Source organism: Ochlerotatus camptorhynchus, unplaced genomic scaffold (assembly GCF_037179485.1).
Source record: "Ochlerotatus camptorhynchus isolate MF236.1 unplaced genomic scaffold, CSIRO-AGI_Acam_v1.1 ptg000903l, whole genome shotgun sequence".
Lineage (NCBI taxonomy): Eukaryota > Metazoa > Arthropoda > Insecta > Diptera > Culicidae > Ochlerotatus > Ochlerotatus camptorhynchus.
The window spans coordinates 58,481-82,869 of NW_027041354.1; the positions used below are offsets into that span (position 1 = coordinate 58,481).

Here is a 24,389-nt window from a genome sequence, read left to right on the forward strand (position 1 = left end):
ACAAAGACAATGTTGCCACCGGGAGCCACGATCTTAGATTTATTTTTTTGTAGGGTAAACGCACGGAACACATTACACTTACGTACCTCCACAATTGGTGCGTTCATCCTACCATTAGGTAGCATTAGTGATGATTTTCTTAAAATTGCAAATTGCACAAGCTCTACCTACATAGGAAAGATAATAAATAAGTGTGACGAAGTGAACCTTTCGATAAACTCATTGCAGGAGGTCGAGATAAGTCAACTAGATGATGTGATCAACTATTGAAAAAAAAACAACATGTTTATAATGTATAACGTAAGCACTTTTTATTTTCGTCTAAGATACGCATCACATCGTAAAGCTATCCTATCGTTCATCACAAACTGATTACCTCAGTCAACACACAATTTTACAAACATTCCACCTATTTCAACATTCAACAGAAGCTTAAAGCGCTATTTCCTCATTTCGATTGTTTCGCGTAGCACGCAGTACAGAACGAGAAATCTGCAACTGCAACCGCTCGATGTTCTGCTGCCATGTGTGATAGTTGTTTAGATTCCATTACATTTTTTACTAGCATCACCAGTCAATCTCTCCACGTCACCCGCCGGCATGGCCTTAGCATCGCGCGTATCAAATGCATCCTAGTGCTAGGTAACAACTCATGCATCGATAATCAGCCACTTTTCGTTTATCTGCTCGATCTGCTTTGTCAGGATCGGATTCCGGACACGTATCTTCAGTTCCAGTTTGCCACCGGCTGTTTTACGACCGTCCATCAGCTGTAGAGAATGAGATGCCGACCGCAGGACACACGCAGGACCAAACGGAGAAGGAAAAATGAGAATGTAGAAACAAAAAAAAAAATATGTACTTGTGTGAGAAGTGTGAGAAATTGAATCTGTTTACTAGCTGTTTGAGCATGGTTTTGAGAGGAAATGTGCTGAACGCTTTCTCCGAAACGTGGTATTGATTAATCACTGTCCAAAGGAATATGAGAAGAATATTGAAAATTGGTAAAAACAGGTTTCATACGAATATTTAGGATGGTTCTACAAAAAATGTACGTAAGCTTTACTGCCCATAAAAGCATAATTGTCCCATCTTTGCTTGATTTCCTATTCATATGGGACAGTTATGCTTTTATGGGCAGTAAAGCTTACACGTACATGTTTTGTAGAACCATCCTAAATATTCGTATGAAAGAATGTACGTAAGCTTTAATATTGAATCTTTCCCTCTGAACCCGTAAGAACAGTAAAGGCACAATAAAGAAGAGCGTTTCAAAATTCAAATACCTACCGGGAACGAATCATGAATCTCGCATTGCGTTTCCAGTGGCTGCAGCTTCACCGTGACCGTTCCAATGAGGGTGTCCGAGCGAAGGAAACCTCTGAAACAGGAGGATGAAAAAATGCTAGACCTGGATGATGGACAACAGCAGCAGCACGGGAAGCATCCAACACCCCAACATGAACATCTGAAAGCGGCGCCAACGCCGTCGTCGTCGGATCATCGGACAGCGCGATTCATCATCATGACGAAGCAGGTTTTTGTTTTAACACAGGATGCGATTCGTCATAAGCAACCGAAAATGGAACGGAAGAGAAAGGAAAAACTTCTATTGACCTACAACAGTATTTAGATAGGGAAATCGGACAAAAAAGGATTTTCCTATTCGCGTCTACGAAGCTTCTGTAACTCTTTACTCCTATGGGCGAAATCCCATAAGCAAACTTTAATGGATGCGTGAAACATGGCGGATTTTTTCTTATTCGGTCACACCACTGAAAAATCCCGTAACCCAGTGTCAATCTTTGAGAGCAAATGCCATGTCCGCCATGTTTCGTAGTCGCGAATACAGCTCTACGGATAGGGTTGGCATGCAGGGATATTTTTAATTCGTCAAATTATACGTTCGGTTTTAAAGGTTTTGAAAACTTAGGTACCGTAAAGTGTCATAATTCTGCGCAACTAAGGCCTAGTTCTGCGCAGTTTTAAAATTTCCAAAATAATTATAAGTTGTATACTGTTTATAATCGCATATCAGTCTCATACGGATATTCGTCGATTTTTAAATAACACCGCACTCTCAATTGGCTTCTACTTTCATATTATGTGATAAAACTACGGAGTTTGATCGTGAAAAATGTGAAAACAACATCAAATCAGAGTTGGTTGAAAAGCCTGTACCTACTGTCGTTCTACGCATATCAGTCCCATGTTTCAAAAGTTGTACAGTACAGTAGTTTCAAAAGTACAGTACTAATATCAACATGAGGCTTCAGTGTGATAATTAATTAATTAGAGGATAGGATGATACTTCCGCTAGAATACGGCAGTGTGAAAATTGAATAGAAGTTGAAATTAAGCGAATGGCCATCCATGCAACAGTGCTAGTCAAACGCACACTCAATTCTCGCGTCATTTTTCAAATAGACCAATGTAACAAATGTAGTTCGAAGTACCTTTTTCCCCCGCAAGGATATCCACAAAGCCACCTGGAGATCACCTGACCAACACACAGAAAACCAAATCGATCACGTTCTAATCGACGGGAAATTCTTCTCCGACATTATCAACGTCCGCACGTACCGCAGTGCGAACATAGATTCGGACCACTACCTAGTTGCAGTATGCATGCGCTCAAAACTCTCGACGGTGCATAACACACGTCGAAGTCGAACGCCACGACCCAACATTGAGCAACTACGGGACACCGGAGTTGCCCAGGACTACGCGCAGCAGCTGGAAGTTGCACTACCCACGGAAGAGCAGCTTGGCACAGCTTCTCTTGAAGATGGCTGGAGGGACATCCGTTCAGCCATAGGTAGTACTGCTGTAGCGGCACTAGGTACTGCAATCCCGGACCGAAGAAATGACTGGTTTGACGGCGAATGCAAACTGTTAGTAGAGGAGAAGAATGCAGCACGGGCGAGAATGCTGCAACACCGCACGAGATTGAATGTGGAGCGATACAGACAAGCGCGGAACAGACAAAACTCGGTTTTCCGAAGGAAGAAGCGTCAGCAGGAAGATCGAGATCGCGAGGCGATGGAAAATCTGTACCGCGTAAACGACACACGGAAGTTCTACGAGAAGCTAAATAGTTCGCGCAAAGGCTACGTGCCGCAAGCCGATATGTGCAAGGACTTGGACGGTAACCTTCTCACGAACGAGTGTGAGGTGATTGAGAGGTGGAAGCAGTACTATGACGAGCACCTCAACGGTGAAGCAGCAGAAAACGAAGGTGGCACGGCAACAGACCTTGGAGCACGCGCAGAAGACGACAGGCTACCGGCCCCTGATCTTCAAGACGTTGAGGAGGAGATCGGTCGGCTGAAGAACAACAAAGCAACTGGTGTAGATCAACTACCAAGTAAGCTATTGAAATACGGTGGTGAAGCACTGGCTAGAGCGCTGCACTGGGTAATTGCCAAGATTTGGGAGGAGGAGATATTACCGGAGGAGTGGATGGAAGGTGTCGTATGCCCAATCTACAAAAAGGGCGACAAGTTGGATTGCTGCAACTACCGCGCGATCACACTGCTGAGCGCCGCCTACAAGGTACTCTCCCAAATTCTATGCCGCCGTCTGTCACCATATGCAAGAGAGTTCGTGGGGCAATACCAGGCGGGATTCATGGGTGCCCGCGCTACCACGGACCAAATTTTCGCGATTCGGCAGGTTCTGCAGAAATGCCGCGAATACAACGTGCCCACACATCATTTGTTCATCGATTTCAAATCCGCATACGACACAATCGATCAAGATCAGCTATGGCAGATTATGCACGAGTACGGATTTCCGGATAAACTGACGCGATTGGTCAAGGCGACGATGGATCGAGTCATGTGCGTTGTTCGAGTATCGGGGACACTCTCGAGTCCCTTTGAATCTCGAAGGGGGTTACGGCAGGGTGATGGACTTTCGTGTCTGCTGTTCAACATCGCGTTAGAAGGTGTGATCAGAAGAGCTGGGATAGACACGAGTGGCACGATATTCAGGAAGTCCATCCAGCTCCTTGGTTTCGCCGATGACATTGACATTATGGCACGGAACTTTGAGATGATGGCGGAAACGTACATCAGACTGAAGGCTGAAGCTAGACGGATTGGACTTGCCATCAACGCATCAAAGACAAAATATATGAAAGCAAGAGGTTCTAGGGAAGACAATGTTAGCCTCCCACCCCGAGTTCAGATTGACGGTGACGAAATCGAGGTGGTCGTGTATTTGGGCTCACTGGTGACCGCCGAAAATGATACCAGCAGAGAAATTCAAAGACGCATTATGGCAGGGAATCGTGCCTACTTTGGACTCCGGAGGACGCTCCGGTCGAATAAAATTCGCCACCGCACGAAGTTGACTGTCTACAAGACGCTGATTAGACCGGTGGTCCTTTACGGCCACGAGACCTGGACTATGCTCGTGGAGGACCAACGCGCCCTTGGTGTTTTCGAACGGAAGGTGTTGCGTACCATCTACGGTGGAGTGCAGATGGATGACGGAACGTGGAGGAGGCGAATGAACCACGAATTGCACCGGCTGCTGGGAGAACCATCCATCGTCCACATTGCAAAAATTGGGCGACTACGGTGGGCTGGGCACGTCGTAAGAATGCCGCACGACGACCCAGTGAAAATGGTTCTAGAAAGCGACCCAACAGGAACAAGAAGAAGAGGCGCGCAGCGGGCAAGGTGGATCGACCAAGTAGAAGGTGACCTGCGGACCCTTCGCAGACTACGAGGCTGGCGAACTGTGGCCATGGATCGAGTAGAGTGGAGACGACTTCTTCGGACAGCAGGGGACAACAAGGCCTTAGCCTGATTGGTAAGGTAAGTAACAAATGTAAACAAATCGAGTTAAGCGATACAAACTATTGCTCTTTTATCATTGCATGTGATACAAAAACATTCATCCAAATTTACTTTCATTTATTTAAGATAAGCATAGGTCAAAAATTGAACAATGAACAATTTGAAATGATGGGTACATGTTTGTTACTTCGGTCATTCACTCATTCGGACTGCCTAATACCACAGGCAGACATACAAATTAGTACCGTTGTAACATAGAGGTAACTCTAAGACCAGCAGGTCCCGACGAAACGTGCTCAACTTTTTGGCTCAGCTCTTTTACTATCTTCGGCCCCAAGCTAATCGATGCACCCCTCGAAACATAGGAAAACACACGAGCCCCTCATTTTATCTGGTAAACTTTCATAGCGAATCAAAACAAACAGAGTGTAGTACTAGAATTTTGACTAGAATGGGGTACGTTAATCGATTTGCTTGGGACCAATAGGCTACTCAAGTAGTGAGCCAATTTAAAATCGATAGTTTCGTATGGATTGTTGGTTGTACTCCTTTAATCTAGTACCTCAAAACGTACAATTTGTGGTACTAGCTTAAAGCAGTACAACGGTAGTACAACAGTGAACTTTGTATGTCTGTACAAGGTATAACATGATTGGTGTTTGTTTTCTAAAGGCGGGGCCAATCTAAAGTTAGGAATAATCTACGGCCCAAACAAATTTAAATAAATGTGTATGGACAATTGTCTACACAGGGAAAGGGGTTAATGAACAGCCTCATGGGAATTGCAGTTCGTAACTTTCGTAACTTCCTAGTTGGCTAAAAATCTCCCTACTAAAGGAAAAAAAATCAAAGTTCGTTAATTCGACTGCCATTTTCTCAATGCCTACTTTTTGCATATGGGACTGATATGCGATTATTAGGCAGTATATAATTAGAATTGAGGCGAACTTGTAGAAGGCTATTATCCACTTGTGTATGGAAAAAATATAAATTTAAAAATAAATGGAAATCGCGGAATTACGGTACATTACGGTAACCCTATACCGTTAGATGTTTTTTTTTTTGCGTTTCATGAGCCAGAGTTCCAATCCTGTATCCATCTGTCGACAACACACGACGCACACAGGCTTTTGACGAGAATGACGGGCAGGACAGACAATGAATAGTGCAGAGAGAAGTGCTTGCACATGTTGTGATGCGACGACAGAGGTTGAGGTGCTAGATGCGTTTGAAAGTTTTCATTCTTCTCCAGTGCTGTCCGTTCACACTTTTCGTCAAACGGTAAAATGCAATTTGATTCGATTAAACTTTCATGTCCCGGGAGAAGGACATGTGCATGAAAATTTAGAATAGATTAGAATCCTCACCCTTTGGAAAAAACTTCACATTTGAGCGCCTGTCTTTTGAATATCCGCTGGCACGCACGTTGACTTCTATGAATTTCGATGCTCTGTCGGTGGTTATACTCCGGATTGTCGCTGTCTTTCACGATGCCGGTTTTCGCTTTTAAAGGATCATCCTGCCGATGAAAACCATTTTGAAAGGTGATAAAAAATTAAAATCATCAAGCACACTCACCTGCGGATATGGAAACTCCAGTTTCACGTACGTATCCACCTCTTTCGGGTTAGGAACATTATAGTTGATACCCCTAACTATCATAACCTCAACTTCGTTGTCGGTTAATTCCGTATTACACTTGACTACGTTAAACTGCTTCATCTCGTAGTGGAACTTCGGAACCGGTAGTTGCTTTCTGTGTGCCAATCTCACAAAGTCCAGATCCTTTTGAACACTAAGAGCTAGATTCTCGAATCGATTCGTACCGGCCACATCGCCCATCGCCCGGTGATGATCCCTAGTGTTCCTACACATAATCAGCTGCTTCGACAGTTGCTCCTCGAGACGCGTGTTCAGATCTACATCCGCATCGTCCGCTGGAGTGCAATCCTCTTGGGCAACGACCGTGAAGGAGTCCTCCAGCGAGGATCGCTTGGAAGGTGCTATCGGAATGGTGTTCATATCGATCGGGATTCCCCCGCGGGCGGTATCGATCAACTTTTCCAAACCCTTGAACACTCGAAGGTATTCCTTGGCTTCCTCTAGCTCACCGGCATTCTTCGCCTCGACGGCCGCCTGGCGGAATTCCTTCTGGCGCTCCAGCAGAAGGACAATCTGTTTCTCGTTCTGTGTTTGGGGCGATTTCGCTACCTTGCTGGGACCTGGAATTGAGTGAGAGAATTAAAACCGTGATGCTCTGCTTCCGAGATGCTTTAGTAGGCTGGATTGAAAGGTAGTGACTCCAAATCGCGATGATAAACAAAATACGACGGCCAAAGCGCGATCCCGGAGGCTGTACACGACGATGCTGACGAAGTTTGACTGCGTGGTAATGGACGACGAAACCTACGTCAAAGCCGACTACAAGCAGCTTCCGGGACAGGAGTTTTATACGGCAAAAGGAAGGGGAAAGGTAGCAGATGTTTTCAAGCACATGAAACTGTCAAAGTTCGCAAAGAAATATCTGGTTTGGCAAGCCATCTGTACCTGTGGCTTGAAAAGCAGCATTTTCATAGCTTCCGGGACTGTCAACCAAGAAATTTACGTGAAAGAGTGTTTGAATAAACGTCTGCTGCCTTTCCTGAAGAATCACGGTTGTTCCGTACTGTTTTGGCCGGATTTGGCATCTTGCCATTACGGTAAAAAGGCCATGGAGTGGTACGCCGCCAACAACGTGCAGGTGGTTCCCAAGGACAAGAACCCTCCCAACACGCCAGAGCTCCGCCCAATTGAGAAATACTGGGCTATTGTCAAGCGGAACCTAAAGAAGACCAAAAAAACTGCTAAGGGCTAGCAGCAGTTCAAGGCAAACTGGCTTTCTGCGGCGAAGAAGGTGGACAAGGTGGCTGTACAAAATCTGATGGCAGGGGTCAAGCGTAAGGTCCGGCAATTCGGATTTGGAAAAGCGGAAGCCTAACTGAATATTTTTCCTGAATTTTATACTAATTGAACTTGAAAAAGAAATTTAATTTGATTTTTTAAATAAACGATTTCACCGATTTACACGCGTTTTCCCTTGACCAAATTTTGACCGTATCACCCTTTATATCAGGTAGGGGAAAATTTCCCCTATCTGATGGTAGTGTTAGCATACGTGGGAAAGCTACCAGTTACGCCAAATCGACGATCAAATGCATTGATTAGAACAGCTGACACGTTCCTTCGAAAAAGTAATCAAGAGTTATTGAAAGATAGCAAATTAATTTAAAGACATACAAAATCTACGATACCAAAAATAATAGGTTTGTTCCCGTACTTGCTTTTGCTGTAAGCTGCTGTAAGACAATAATACAGGAATCCCCGATTCTCGCGATGGGTGGTGCCGTCTATACACCGGCATTTCTCAACAATCTTTCAACCAACTAAGCTGATTTTTTGTATGTGATTAGGGTCAACCACAAGCTTGACACTTACAAAAAGTCAGCTTAATTGGTCGAAAGACTGTTGAGAAATAGCGGTGGGTAGACGGTACCACCCATCGAGCATATTGGGAGGGGGATTCCTGTATTACTGTCTTACAGAAACTTACAGAAGTCTCTCAATTTCTTGGGAAGTACCCGCATTCTTTCCGATTTATTGAGGGTCCGCAAGTTCGACATCGTAGCGCTGCAGGACCATCTACCATTTACCAGAGCTGCGGCAATACACATGAGCTGGGTACAGCTTTCATCGTGATGGGCGAAATGCAGAAGCACGTGATTGGGTGGTGGCCAATCGATAGCAGAATGTGCAAGTTGAGGATCAAAGGCCGTTTCCTCAATGTCAGCATAATCAACGTGCACAGCCCTCACTTAGCAAGTGACGATGACGATAAAGACGCTTTTTACGCGCAGCTGGTACAGAAATACGACAGCTGCCCAAGCCATGACGTCAAAATCGTCATCGGTGATCTTAACGCTCAAGTCGGCCAGGAGGAGGAATTCAGACCGGTTTTAGGAAAGTTTAGCGCTCACCAGCTAACGAACGCCAACGGCCTTAGACTCATCGATTTCGTCACCTCTAAGAACATGGCCATACGTAGTACCTACTTCCAGCATAGCCTCCCATATCGGTACACCTGGAGATCACCGCAGCAGACAGAATCGCAAACCGACCACGTTTTGATCGACGGAAGGCACTTCTCGGACATTATCGACGTAAGGACCTTGACCTTCTAATGGTCAAGGTGCGCCAAAAACTTTCCGTTGTCAACAACATTCGGTACCGACGCCCGCGACGGTACAATCTAGAGCGACTGAAGCTGCCCGAAGTCGCAACTGAGTACGTGCAATGCCTCGACGCAGCGTTGCCGGATGAGGGAGAGCTCACCGAAGCCCCTCTTGAGGACTGCTGGAGCAACGTGAAAGCAGCCATTAACAGCGCTGCTGAAGGCGCCGTTGGGTTCGTGGAGCGGAATTGACGGAACGATTGGTTCGACGAAGAGTGTCAGACGGTTTTGGACGAGAAGAACGGGCGGCGTTGCTGCAACAAGGAACCCGTCATAATGTGGAGCGATATAAACAGAAGCGAAGACAGCAATCGATCTTTTCCGGGATAAGAAGCACCGCCTGGAAGAGCTGGAATGCGAAGAAATGGAGCAGCTGTATCGTTCTCAAGAAACACGCAAGTTCTACAAGAAACTCAACGCATCCCGCCAAGGCTTTGTGCCGCGAGCAGAAATGTGTCGGGATAAGGAAGGGGGTATCTTAACGGACGAACGTGAGGTGATTGAAAGGTGGAAGCAGCACTACGATGAACATCTGAACGGTGCAGAGGCGGAGGACCAAGGCGGCAGGAGGAATGGCTTCGTCGGTACAGCGGATGAGGGGGACATGCCAGCGATAGGTGATGTTAAGGATGCTATCCGACAGCTTAAGAACAACAAAGCAGCTGGGAAAGATGGTATCGGAGCGAAACTTTTCAAAATAGGTCCGGATAAGTTGGTCATTTGTCTGCACCTACTGAAAGTCAGGATACAGAACAGCTACCGGAGGAGTGGAAAGAGGGAGTAATATGCCCAATATATAAAAAAGGCGACGAGCTAGAATGTGAAAACTATCGAGCGATCACTGTTCTCAACGCGGCCTACACAGTGCTTTCCCAGATAATCTTCGCCGTCTATTGCCGCTAGCAAGCAGATTTGTGGGAAGTTATCAAGCCGCTACGCACCACCTATTCATCGATTTCAAGGCCGCCTATGATACTATTGACCGTGAAGAGCTATGGAAGATTATGGACGAGAACAGTTTTCCCGGGAAGCTCACCAGAAGAAGAAGTGAAGATATCGGGTGCGTCATCGGACTCGTTTGAAACTCGCAAAGGACTTCGACAATGCGCTCCTGTTACACATTGCGCTAGAAAGTGTTATGAAACGTGCGGGCTTTAACATGCGGGGCACGATCTTCAATAAGTCCAGCCAGTGCATTTGCTTCGCTGACGACGTGGACATTGTCGGAAGAACGTTTCGGGCCGTGGTGGGGCAGTACACCAGGCTGAAACGTGAAGCAGAGAAGGTTGGATTAAAGGTAAATATGTCGAAGACAAAGTATCTGTTAGCTGGAGGAACCGAGCGGGATAGGGCTCGCATAGGCAGAAGCGTGACAATCGACAGAGATGAGTTTGAGGTGGTGGATGAATTTGTGTACCTCGGATCATTGGTGACGTCGGATAACAACTGCAGCAGAGAAATTCGTCGGCGTATTATTGCCGGAAGTCGGGCTTACTACGTGCTACAAGACACTGATAAGACCGGTAGTTCTCGACGGGCACGAGACGTGGACGATGCTCGAGGAGGACCTGCAAGCACTGGGTTTTTTCGAACGCCGAGTGCTTAGGACCATTTTTGGCGGGGTATGTGAGAACGGGGTATGGAGGTGAAGGATGAACCACGAGCTGGCGCAACTCTATGGCGAATTCTGTATCCAGAAAGTTGCGAAATCTGGACGGGTACGATGGGCGGGATACGTTTAAAGAATGCCGGACAACAATCCCGCAAAAATGGTGTTTGCCTCGAATCCGGCCGGCACAAGACGAAGAGGAGCACAGCGAGCAAGGTGGTTAGACCAAGTAGAGCAGGATCTTGGAAGTGTGGGACGGTCAAGAAATTGGAGACAGCCACGGACCGAGTGAATTGGCGTAACATTGTGATGCAGGTGCAATTCTGAGGGATGTCGGACCAGGATAAGTAAGTAAGTAAAATGCAGCTGTCAAAAAATGGGGGAATTTGGAAATCATAAAATAGGTGAAAAAATACCCATTAAAGAATTAGCTCACGGTTGCATAATGGGTATATTTTTTGCCAACTAATGGGTGAAAAAACACACATTTTATCTTCTCATTTTTTTTTATTGGGTATCAAGCTGGAGCTGCCTGACAACTTTGTTTTCAAGACTTGATCCATTTGAATAAATTTTGCTTCTATCTTTGACAATACAGCAGAAGGACTAGGCTATGTTGGCAGCTTGAACACTGGATTCCGTGTGTATTGTTTCAAGATAGTTATGGAAAAAACGCTGTGACGTGTACGCGTAGATATAGGGGAAAAGTTGGCTTCGGCAATACCTTAACCTATTATCGTCAGGGGGGTAAACAAATTCCTAGAGCACTCAAATTTGGCCAATAGTTGCTCTGAAACACAATGTATCCACATGCCAAAATTGAGCTCTCAAGGACGTTGTTTATCCCCCTGACGATAATAGGTTAAGGTATGGCCGAAGCCAACTTTTCCCCTATCTGCGTAGTAATCCGATTGAATATTAAATAAGTAAATCCGTTTCGAACAAAATATCTAATTGTTTATTGCTGCCATACATCAACAGGCTGGCTGTAGCCCGAATGATGTTAATAATACTAATCATAATAATAATAATAGTAAAATTACATGTCAAATAATCACAGAAAGAAAAACAAAGCAACATGGTCAGAATGAAAAAAAAACATAAATGGAAATACACTAGTTTTCTCTGTCAGTCACTACGGCCGGCGAAAACAGATGAGAATCTCCGACGAAGCGCATCACGTGTGAGGTGAAAGTCGAATACAGATGCGACTCTGTTGAACACACGCTGTAGTCCGCAAATCGCACCATATGCCCCGTAGTTCATGCGACGCAGTGGCGGCAGTCTCAGCATGAGGTTGTTACGGAGTGGTCGGGGTTGCACGTTTAGGTCAATTTGCCTCAGGATAGCCTCACAATCTATTCGTCCCTGTAGAGTGTCGGCGATAATCAAAGCTCTGCTGGTGTCCCTTCTAATCCGGAGAGGTTCAAGGTTTATCAGTTGGCAGCGACTCTCGTAGCGGGGCAGCCGAAGCGGATCTCTCCAGGGCAGTCTACGAAGCGCAAAACGAAGAAAGCGACGTTAAACATATTCGATTCTCTCGGCACCATTGTTGTATTTTTGGATTCCAAACCGCAGAACAATACTCAAGCGTCGATCGTACGAGGGAGCAGTAAAGAGATTTTAAGCAGTAGACATTGGTGAAATTCTTAGCTATCCTGAAGTTGAATCCTAATGTCCTAGACGACTTATCGATGACATAAGAAATGTGTTGCCTGAATGTTAGCTGTGAATCCAACACCACACCCAGGTCTTTCACCTGATTCACGCGTTCGAGTGTCGTTCCAAGCAGGTCATAGCTGAATACAATCGGTTGCTTTTTTCGTGAGAACGTTATGGCAGAGCACTTTGCTGGGTTCACTACCATTCGATTTAAAGTACACCAACTGGCGAAGACATTAAGCTGATGTTGAAGATTGTGGCAGTCAGCGATCGAGTAAATTCGTAATAATATTTTGAGGTCGTCTGCATATGATAATCGAGGTCCTTCGATAACCAGATTCACGTCGTTGAAGTAGAGTGGAAAAATCAACGGTCCCAGATGGCTTCCCTGCGGTATACCTGATGTGGCAAAGAAGCTTGCTGATTTGCAATCTCCTATAGCAACCATAAGTTGGCGACCAGTAAGATACGAACGGAACCAACTCAAGAGATTACCGCTCACCCCAGACCTGTCGAGTTTAGCAATCGCAATGTCATGATTCAACTTATCGAATGCCGCGGATAGATCGGTATATATAACGTCCGTCTGTACCCGTTCAGTAATACTATCGGTAATGTAGGATATGAGGCATAGCAGATTGGTGGTTGTAGAGCGACCGCCAGTAAACCCGTGTTGATCAGCACTCAGATACTGCTTGCTGTGAGAGAGCAACGGTTCCATAATAACAAGCTCGAATAGTTTCGAAACAGCACTCAGCGATGTAATTCCACGATAGTTATCCACGGCTCGTTTGCTTTCCTTTTTGTGGACAGGAAACATGTGTGCAAATTTCCAGGAGGATGGAAATATACCACTGGAGAGGGACATACGGAATAGACGGTGAAGTGGAGTTAACAAGCAAGCAATATGTTTCTTCAAAAACACGGACGGAACTCCATCGGGTCCAGGGTTGAAGGACGATTTGAGCTGCGTTCCAGCGTTAGAAATCATCTCAACGTTGACATCAATTGCCATTTAGTTGGATGTTCCTGGCTGCGAGGGAAACATGGTCGTCACTTAGTCTCTCATCAGTGAACACACTGGCAAAATTGACAGAAACAAGGCGACAAATATCCTGCGGAGTGAAAGCGACTTCACTGTTCAATTCCATTGACGATGGGAGGCCAGATTCTCTGCGTTGCTCGTTCACGTAGTTCCAGAAGGATTTCAGGTGTAGTTTAAGGTTACGCTGAATACCTCGTTGAAATCGCAGAAAACATCGACGACTTGCTCGCTGATACTCGTGATTAAGCCTCACGTAGTGATGTTTCAGAGGAAGCGTGCGATACTTCGTAAATTTTCTCAATGCTGCTCTCTTGGTCGACTTCAACCTACGCAGCTCAATCGTCTGCCAGGGAGGGTGAGAGTCTTTGCGGTGAATTCTTTTCGGGACGGGTCTGTCAATGACATATGCCAAGACATGAGAAAAAGTTTGCGCAGCGGCCTCAACGTCGTCATGATCGAGAATGTTCTCCCAGTCCATGTTTGACAACACATCTACAATGCTTCGATGGTCGGCCTTTCGAAAGTCATAAGAAACCGCAGCAGGAAGACTATCGAAATCACGAACGAGATTGTCCTCAACAGTGACAATCAGAGGAGGGTGGTGCGGAACAAGCTTAACTAGTGGACAAGGTGCTGTGGAAATGAACGGAGCATTGTCCTGAGTGCTCACGAAGCAGAGGTCCAAACTAAGGTTGTTCTCGTTGACTACGTGGTTAATTTGAGAAAGCGTTGCTACGCGATTGTTATCGAGAATGCCGATAGCTCCTGCATGAAATACAGAACGTTCTGGATCTGGATAGAGGAAGCCGCTATGGGATGGTCTCCACGAAACGCCTGCAAGGTTAAAGTCCCCAAAAATGAATAGCTCATCAATTGGAGTCGCTCTTTCCATTACTGTGAAGACTGATTTACAGTGAGTTTCGATGAGTTCAAGATCACGAACTCGATCTGGAGCAGTGCTGAGATTTGTCATTGTCATTGACAGACTTTCGCGAGATATTGACAAAATTGTTCGTCACATAGTCACTGACAGACTTGATCCTCAAAAAAACCTTCGTCAAAATCTCATTCATTTTTTCGTCAATGACAAAGATTCACCTGGTAACAAAAAGTGTAATTTAGAACATTCTGTGTCACATTATTGTTATGCAAGTAGCTCAGGACGTAGACACTTGTTCACTGAAATGGATCCATGTTATTGTTTTGCTCAAGTAATTTAATTTCGTTGCAAATTTAGCTAATAAACAAATCTGCACATGTTCGTCACTGACACCATTGTCATTGACAATATTGACATGGTTTGCCTTGACTATGACTGTTAGCTCAAATGAGTGACCAAAGCAGAATTGTCAATATCACCGTGTACTGTCGAGATTTTGCAGCACTGATCTGGAGGCATGTACAATGCGCACAAAAATAATGTGCGATCGCCCAGTTTAATGGCTGTCCAAACCTGTTCCACACTGTTCCAAGATTCATTTTCGATTGCACTTGCCTCCAATCCGGAACGGACAGCCACAAGAACGCCACCACCAGTAGATTTTCGGCTGTTGTTTGGATTCCGTGTAAATTATGTAAGTTACGAAAACCGCGCGAATTCCGAAAGCCGTGCGAACCAACCGAAGCGAGAAAAAAAGGCTTATTATCATTTAAAGAGTGCCACCAAAATAAATGTGATAGCCTATGTTGGCAAGTTGATTTATTATGGTTTCCTCCCTAGATATTCTACTTATTTTACTATTGAGCTTTGTTTCAATTTAGTTATTTTGCCGCACGTATCAATCATTTCGAAATTTCGGGGAACTAGTGCTTTCGGGGAAAAAGATTTTGAGGAATTGTGCCATTCGGGGCACTAACTCATTCGGGGAACCGTGTTTCGGGGATACAACTTCCGGGAAAAGTCGTTCAATCATCAACGACAAGAATAAGAAACAACCATCTCGAATAATTCTTAACTAACCACCAAAAACCAGCACTTACCAGGAACGTCAGCAGCAGCAGAAGACCCCCCGGGAGTCGTCACTGGCGAAGCCTTCGGAACCGGTCGTGGCGATGGGGCCGGCTTGGGAGATACCTTTGGCGGTCCATCCACCGGAATAGGTGCATAGCCGGGTGGGGTCGGAAGTTCATCGATCGGAATCGGTTTGCCGGCTTTGTGTAACTTGATTGCATCCTGGTACTGCTTCACAATGCGTCCAATCCGGCGCGCTTTCGATCCATTGCCTTCGTCCTTGGCTGCCTTTTCCACGGATTGATACTTTTCCAACCGTTGCTGAAGCGCTTCCGAAATACTGGACGCTTGAATCAGCACTTCTTCCTCTTCGGGTTGTTCGGAATCTTCTTGGGAGGTTGGTTCGCTGCTGGTCACAACAACGGCAGGCACTTCGGCTTCCTTTTGGGTATGGTCTTCCTCTTTTCTTGCGCGAGGAGGCACTGGCGGTGGACTGGTGGCAGCCACAGGTGATGATTTGTCTTGTTCTCCTGGCGGGGGTGGCATTCTACTCAGATCAACTTCTTGCCCATTTTCCACCGCCTGAATCACCGAGTCGAATTGTTTTACTATCTTCATGTATTGGATAGCTTTCTCTGTGTTTCCTGCCTTTTTCGCTTCTAAGGCAGCAGTTTTATATTGGGTCTTCCTATCGTTTAGTAGACTTAGCTGTGGATTGGCCGGAGGTGAAGGTTTTGATTCAGGCGTTGTAGGCATGGTAGTTGATTCGAAGACCGGTGCAGGACCTGCAGGGGGAGGAGCTGGAGCTTTTCTTGTAGGAACTGTGGGAATGTCGGCCGATTTTTCTTCTTTTGGTGGTTCTGGATTAGGTCCAGAAGTGGCACCTTTCACACTTACTTCCGGTGGAATATCGCTAGGATCCACTGCCTTCCCGGCTTCTGCTTGCTTCAACAAGTCTTTCAACGTTTTCAATCCTCGATTGAACCTTCTTGCTTTGGAAGCATCACCCGTTTTCTTTGCATTGTCCTCCGCTGTGGTATACATTTCGATTCTAGATTTAATCAGATCTTTCACCCCAGAGCCGCTAGATGCCGCTCGTTTTGGAGGTGATGCTCGATCTACTGTCGGTTCGTCTTCAGCTACATCTCCACCAGCGATATCCGCAAGTTCGCTCAATAAATCCGGGTCATCATCATCTCCGGAAAGCTCCTCATCACTGCCAACGTCTCTCAAACTTGCGGCCACCATCGCGTCCAGAGCTTCCGGTGCCACAACACCTCCCTTAGGTTTCGGTCGCGGCTTCTTTCCAGCACCGGATCCGGAAGCAATTGCCGCCAGCTCAGCTTCCAAATCGCCATCATCCCCATCGTCACCCAGGTCACTATCGTTATCGTCCCCGATGCCAGCGTCACCTATTCCGAACAATCCATACTATAACCGAGAAAAGAAAAATACGGATACAAAATGCTAACTGATGACTAATCTTTTGTCTGCTGCTGCAATCAAGTGAAAACAAACCTCGGATGGATCGCGTTTCCTTTCCCGCTTCGGAGCGGCGGGTTTCTTGCCAAAACTGAACATCTCCACCGATAAAATCTAAAACTGCATGCCACTGTCCAATTGGGTGACAAATTAATCAATTCCAACTTTAAAAACTGATAAAAAAGGTGAAACTTTTTTGAATTTCTGATGACCTTCGCCTCCGCGAAAATGCAGCTGCAAACTGTCTGATTTGTCGAGAGAGTGAGTCAACAAAAACAAAACCGATAGGGCAAAGCAGCCAAAATTTGAATGGACAGCTGCTATTTTACTAACCGTATTTACGTACCGATGTCAATCATACACTCAAAAATAAATTAAATCAAAAAAGCTTAAAAAGTATGCAAATTCCCGCTTCACCTTATTCAGTCCGAGCCACGATTACTTCGGCAGTAATCATGCATGATTAAATTCGAAATGATCACTCGTGATAAAAATTTATCTTTTCAGTAAATTTTTTTATTCTCTTAGAATATTAATATATCAGTGTCAACATTTCAAAGCGGCGTAATTGCTTTGGTAAACAATGGGTTTAGCCGTCGATTTCTCGCAAATAAAATCACACTCCTCCAAATTAACAATTCTAGCTGGAAGAGGAAACATTCCTCTACCTGTTGGTGCAATTCATTTTCATGAGTGAGCTTTTATTTGCGAGAAATCAACGGCTAAAGCCATTGTTTACAAATGCAACTACGTCACTTTGAAATGTTGCCCTAATAAAAAATAACCATAAACGAACGATAATCCAAATCATTGAACTATTCCACAAATGGTTTGGATGATACCCAGAACACGTCGTTAAGCAAATTAACCATACAATTTTTATTAGGGTGGCACTGATATAATAAAAATGATTAATAATCAATCAAAAATGATTAAAATTTGACCAAAAATGATTAAAATAGATTCAATAATGATTAAAATTTATTCAAACAAGATAACTTTCAATTTAATCGATTTTATTGGCGATTCAAAGCAAATCCAAAATTGGTCATGCGACAGCTATTTTTAAGATCAGCAATTACAAAAATGATGATGCCCTAAAAATAAATATATGCAATTTGACAGATATCAAAACGTCACAACCATTTTTAACCACTTGTCATCTATGAGTCAATCGTCACTTTGATTCTGGCAACGGCAAAAAAATCTCATTTATGACTATAAAGTTCACATTTTTTAAAGAAAATAGGACTACCCGTAAAGACTAAAATTTTACGCATTTATGAGTAATTCCTAGTACAAAAATGAATAGAGATTAGTGTCATTTAACGTACGCATACTAGCGGGTACATCGCCGTGTAAAGTTGGATATTATTTTTCCTAGGCTATCCTAAATAATGTATGAAATTAGATCTGTTAAAATGAGTATGAGTTTGAGTTATAAAAGTTATTCATATATGAGTAACAGATGCTGTAACATATTTACCCATTTTAGGGATAGTAATTAATTAAATTAAGTTTTAACGATATTTGAGTATAATTAAATTAATCATGCAATAATAAAAGGCTAGGTGAACCGGTTTAACCTGAAAATTTTTGATCTAGTACCTCATCAATATGATTACCCCTCGCTCAACCGGTTTACCGTTTCTAGTAAATGTCAAAATAGAAACGTCAAAATCTTCAAAATATTTATGCAGTCAATCCTTGCATTCAGCACATTATTTTCGCTCTCCACGCCAGAATACATTAAAAAAATCTTAAATATATTTAATATATTATTCATAAATTTTATATTAGCCAGGCTTATTTCAACATGAACAGCAAAATGAACAAGGTGAAACTGTCGAAAGGCATCCTGGAAATGAAATTCATGTCCCGGACACGAGAAAAACTCGAGAAGGAAAAGGATGACGCCGAAGGTAGGTAAGTAGCATCAACTGCTAGGCTATGAATGCTAAACCTGATAACTATCGTAACCTCCCCCACCTTCCAGAGCAATGTACAGCAACGAATTTACCGACAAAATGCTGCACGAATCATCAAAGTATATAATCGAAACTAGCTACGTGCCATGCGAGGACCTCATCGAAGGACGAGTCAGCTACGGTGGGATGAATCCGGAAATCGAACGCCTCATTGAGCTGGAGAAGAACAAAGATTTAGCCGAACTGATCGAACGGGAACGAGCCGAAGCGGCCGAAAAACAGAAAATGCGCATGGACGTACCGGACGAAGAGATGGCCAAGTTCTACACCAGCGTGATGAAGACGGTGAAGAAAAAGTACGAAAAGGGAGGCAAACGGCAACAAAGTATATTGCCGTTGAATATCAAAAGAATGGAAAAGCCTAGGGATGAGGATGATGATTAAACACTGGATATCGTTTTGTAAAATATGTCTATATTTAAGAGATAATAACAAACATCTACATTTATTAATCAAGAAACAATTAGTTATCGACTAGTTTCACCGCCTGAACAGCGTAGTTAATGTCCATCCTCTTGCACCAGGACCAACTATTCCTCCAGAATTCATAAGACATCCCGTGCACCAAAACGGTAGTACAGTTGAACGTCTTCAACATACGCTGTAAATCCAACGGTGCAATAAATTTCTCCCAGTCGTGAGTGTTTTCCGGAACCAGTTTCAGGACATACTCCGCAGCGACCACCCCACCTAGCCAGGAAGCGGTCGTCTTATTGAGCGTCGTAATGAAAATCGAACCTCCCGGTTTAAGTGCCATTACGCAATGCTCCAAGAACGCTGCCTTGTCGTTGACATGTTCCAGCACTTCCGATGCCACAACCGCATCATATCGATCGACATTTTTTTGAGCATGTTCCTCAACGGTTTCCATCAAGTATTGAATCCTGGGCGAAATTTTCTGATCCCGCTCCGCGTGTTCTCTCGCAACATTAATCAACTTCTCACCGGGATCAATTCCGACCACGTTGGCATGGATTCTCGCTAGCGCTTCCGTTAGAATGCCACCTCCGCAACCCACTTCCAGAATGTCCAATCCTTTCAGTACCTGAGGAGATCTGATTTGACCTTGCGGAACCAGGCTCGTAGCGATCAGTCCATCGCGAATCAGAGGAACTCTGAGGGAATTCATGGAGTGGAGGCCTTTTAAAGGACCAGTTGGATTCCACCATTCTTCGGCCATTTTACCCAAAGTGTCCACTTCCCGTTGGTCGACATTGTGATGTGGATTAGTGTGCCCCGATGGCTCTTGTGATAGATATCTGAATTCAGGAGTTTCAATTAAATAGCTATCACGGGACAATGAAGATGTAACATTTACCTGATTTTTAATATCAATGGAGCTACTAAACGATGTGGTTTGATCACCAACATTTTTGAAAAAAAAAATGTTTCAGCGAAAACTACCAAAACTACGATCCAACGTAGCTATCGTCCGACGTCCGTCCTTGCTGGCAAAACATAAACAAATAATTTGAACCGGTTCAGTACTGTTCTGGGAGAGCACTGTAAAAAATGGAAAATCAAATTTTAACTTATTGCCGCTGTACTAGAATTATTCTACTGTGTTATGGTTATAAGGCATTTTACGAGACGTTTCGAGTCAGCTGTTTTTTTTTTCTGTTTACCTATTTTGACGTTTACCAGCGGGCCGATTTTTTGACATACCACGACCAAAATCAAAACAAAAACATCAGACGTAAACAATAACAATGCCTCGAGCGCGTTCGAGTGGCCCGCCAGGAACTGTCATCAAGACGTCACGTAAAATAGCTTATACCAACAATCAAAACAAAACTAACGATTTTAAATTGGCTCACTACTTGACTAGCCTATTGGTCCCAAGTACATCGATTAACGTACCTCATTCTAGTTGAAATTCTAGTACTACACTATGTTTAATTTTATTCGCTATGAAAGTTTGACAGATAAAATGAGGGGTTCGTGGATTTTCCTATGTTTCCAAGCGTGCATTGATTAGCTTGGAACCGAAGATAGTACCAGACCTGAGCCAAAAAGTTTAACACGTTTCTTCGGGACCTTCTGGTCTTAGATACAATTACCATAAAATAAAATACAATTACAAGCAAATCTATTGCCAACAATCGATCCTCGAATTGATCTTATTGTGCTTATAAGTACGCGAAATTTTAACATCTAGATAGAGCTGGAATTAGGGCGTAACAGCTTTTGTAAACAATGACTTCTCTCGTTGATTTCTACCAACTCAAGGCACGCCTACACAAACCAAGATATCCATTGGGTAGGGGAAGCATTCCCCTATGCGATGGTAATATTGATTTGCCAGGGAGAGTCATGCCTTCGAGAAATCATCGAGAGAAGTCATTGTTTACAAAAGCTGCTACGCCCTAATTCCAGCTCTATCTAGATATTGTTATTACAATAGCTGATAGCCCCATATAGTAAGAGTTTGCATCAATAGAACAATACAATTAATGGTAAATGGCTCAAGTTTGTCAGAGAAAAAGTGATTTTTCGTATTGTTAAGATACATAACGACCCCTTGTTCTATTGTATATTCCTCCATTTACCATAGATTCTATTGTAGAAACAAAACATTTTATTGTAATTTTATCGTTGTGGAGAATACGATTTATTGTAAATCGAGGGGCGATCAACTTTGTAAATCAGCCAAAGGGTGGTCACACTACACACTTACTTTGCGCCAACATTTTTCTCAGTGTACCTCAGTGTGCCGCAGCTGTATCAGCAGTGCCATGAAGTAGAAGAAGTAATTGAACTGACTTTTGTTTACTTGTGAATAATGCCTTGTTTGGCAACCCGGTATTTTAACAGCTTTTGTTTTTGTTTTGATTTTCAATGTTTTCAAAACCATCCATCTTCGGTGGAAGGCCGACCCCGCACAACGAACGTCAATCATTAGTAAACCAGTCCTTCTGGGAGCCAGCGGAGGATTTGCACCGAATTTGTCACCGCCCGAGTATCATCCGTCGGAGAACTGGAAACCAACACCGGCCGGAACACACGTCGGACTGATGAAGGACGCACCGCTGACCCGAAACGGACCAGTCAACTTCATTCAACCCGCACAGCAATAGCAACAATCAATACGAAACTAACGATTTTAAATTGGCTCACTACTTGACTAACCTATTGGTCCAAAGCAAATCGATTAACGTACCCCATTCTAGTCGAAATTCTAGTACTACACAATGTTTGTTTTGATTTGCTATGAAAGTTTGACAGATAAAATGAGGGGTTCGTGGATTTTCTTATGTTTCGAGGGGTGCATCGATTTGCTTGGGACCGAAGATAGTACCAGAGCTGAGCCAAAAAGTTGAGCACGTTTCTTCCGGACCTACTAGTCTTAGAGTTACCTCTACGGCAATAGGGCGCAGTGATGATGGTCTACACACCCATTTTTTCTCGCTGGAATCCAGCAATATTTTGCTGGATTTTGCCGAGCTGGAAGTTCAGCAATCCATCCAGCAAAATGTTTTTGCTGAACAACCAGCAAATTGATCCAGTGCCTATTTGACAGCACTTAACTGTTAAATCAGCAATGTTTACTGTTTTTCCAGCAAAACGGAAAGTAAATCATTTTGCTGGAAGGATAGCAATTTTAGATTGTTTATACATATGTTTAATAGTTAAAAAGCGCATTTTATTACATATATACCGATTACATCAAATTGACAACAATTTTGAGTCAAAGGAGTAAATAAACTCTTGTTGAAGAACTTTTGATGGACCTCCCTAGGTGAGTTTTTAGGTGAAAGGACTGTAAAGATGAAAAGAAATGAGCTTTTCAAGTACGTCGACATAGTATAGAATACTTACTCCACGATTCCAGCGAAATTTACGTCATCCTAATGATAATTTGCCAGCCGAACGCTTCTTAGACTGCAAAATATTCAAAACCGCGAACCAGTAATTTACCAACCAAACTGCGAGGACAGGTCTGAATTTGACATTTGATACAATTTACTGGAACATCCAGCAACATATTTCAGATTACTGATTTTCCAGTAAAACATGATTTTGCTGAACATCATCCAGTAATTCGTTTTGCTGGAACTTAATTTCAAAACTTGGTGTGTACGGACTCGATAACAACACAGCTAACACCGATAAGCAGTTCAATCTGTCCTTCCTGTATGGAAATGTTGTCAGAATAAAGTTCCTGAAGACCAAAGAGGGTGCCGCCATGGTCTAGATGGGAACGCCATCGCTGTCGAATCAGTCGAACGTACACCCTTCCGCACAATTCGATCAGCTTCAAGGTCTACAACGCCTCCAAGAACTATCACTTCCCAGGCCAGCAAAAATCGCATTCTCCACTTCTTCAATACCCCACCCGTATGCCGTCCGAGGATCTGCTGCTGATTGCATTCACCATCAAGGACTGCCACCCGTCGCAAGTGCGAATGCTGATATCGGAAATTTCCTCCTCCGGATTGGTGAAGTTCCCGAGCGTAGCCCTGGCGGTGAACGCCATCATGAAGTGCTGGTGGTGTAGTAGCGGTGGCGATGGATGTATTCGAGCAGTTCGAATGGTCGGATGGTATAGTTTTTGTTTGGTTGACTTTCCGATTAAAACTCAAGCACCGCTTGTCGTGTCCGGCCCGAGATTTCCAGCGTCAGCCACGGCTACACGAATTAGCGATTCAGCTCCCACGGCTGCGGCTGCTTCCTATGCTGCTTCTGCTTTAGTTGCTGCTGCTGCTGTTCCTTCTACTGGTCCGTCTCCTCTAAAATTCATTAAAAAAAAAGACGGAGCAGCAGATTTGTAAGCAGCCGTAGCCGTGAGAGCTGCATCGCTAGTTCGTTTAGCCATGGCCGGAAACCTCAGTCAGGTCAAGATACCGCTGTCATCTGTTCTTCGTCTGGGAGGAAATGTGGATGCGACTGCCGTCACGGGTGTAACGATTTTGAGAATCCATGGCGAGACTTGGTGGAGATTCACGGTTGTTTTGAAAATAATTTGATTATATTATGGCAACATCAATAACACTTTTTGACACATGCACACTGAGCGCAGAAAAAGTTCAGTGTTGCCAGTAACTTTAAAGATCATAAAAATTGTAACCATGGGTGCCAAACAGCGTCAATGACGACGCCCGGGGGTGCCCAAGTTTGATTTTGGCACACTGTGTAGAGTGACCAACCCCTTGAAATCAGCTGAATTGTAAATACACACTTCGGAAAATACACAAAAAATGCGTAAATGCGTACACGCTGAAACTAAAATACTCAAAAATACCTCGAAAATACTTTTTACAAGAAAAAAACATTTCATAATGAATTTAATACACTTTAATACAAAAATATACAAAACTTAAAAATACATAAATACGAAAAAATACTAAATACACCTCGGGTAGATGAATCTAAAATACTCAAGTTGACAGCCCCTCGTTGTAAATACAAAAGAGATTTTCACGTCCAGTTGTATTGGTGTGATATATGAGAGCGTATTAGTGAAAATCCGAGGAAAATACATAACAAATCGTTGTCAAACTCATTTTGACCAATCTAATTTCATACATTTTTTAGGTTAGCCAAAGGAAAATAATAAACAACTTTATACGGCGATGC

The 24,389-nt window shown here is 43.9% G+C and overlaps 3 protein-coding genes across 4 annotated transcripts; 1 reads left to right on the forward strand and 2 right to left on the reverse strand.

The window, feature by feature from the left end:
* Positions 1-335: 335 nt before the first annotated feature.
* LOC135715431 (coiled-coil and C2 domain-containing protein 1-like) lies at positions 336-17,060 on the reverse strand. 2 transcript variants are annotated; one of them, XM_065238709.1, is made up of 6 exons: positions 16,861-17,060; positions 15,372-16,773; positions 6,387-7,030; positions 6,176-6,327; positions 1,291-1,468; positions 336-770 (listed from the first exon to the last, which is right to left on the reverse strand). In XM_065238709.1, exons 1-6 carry the CDS (start codon positions 16,921-16,923, stop codon positions 651-653), a joined length of 2,559 nt encoding a protein of 852 aa, XP_065094781.1. In that variant the 5' UTR covers positions 16,924-17,060; the 3' UTR covers positions 336-650. The 2 variants fall into 2 exon arrangements, with proteins under 2 accessions (XP_065094781.1, XP_065094780.1); XM_065238708.1 differs by having other exon boundaries at positions 338-770; positions 1,291-1,381; positions 16,861-17,059.
* Positions 17,061-18,584: 1,524 nt separating this feature from the next.
* On the forward strand, positions 18,585-19,196 carry LOC135715433 (M-phase phosphoprotein 6-like). Its single transcript, XM_065238711.1, has 2 exons — positions 18,585-18,750; positions 18,821-19,196. The coding sequence occupies exons 1-2, from the start codon at positions 18,641-18,643 to the stop codon at positions 19,194-19,196; spliced, it is 486 nt and encodes a 161-aa protein (XP_065094783.1). The 5' UTR covers positions 18,585-18,640.
* A 51-nt stretch (positions 19,197-19,247) lies between these two features.
* LOC135715432 (ubiquinone biosynthesis O-methyltransferase, mitochondrial-like) lies at positions 19,248-20,235 on the reverse strand. The gene is made up of 2 exons (XM_065238710.1): positions 20,131-20,235; positions 19,248-20,071 (listed from the first exon to the last, which is right to left on the reverse strand). Exons 1-2 carry the CDS (start codon positions 20,181-20,183, stop codon positions 19,276-19,278), a joined length of 849 nt encoding a protein of 282 aa, XP_065094782.1. The 5' UTR covers positions 20,184-20,235; the 3' UTR covers positions 19,248-19,275.
* Between the last annotated feature and the right edge of the window lie 4,154 nt (positions 20,236-24,389).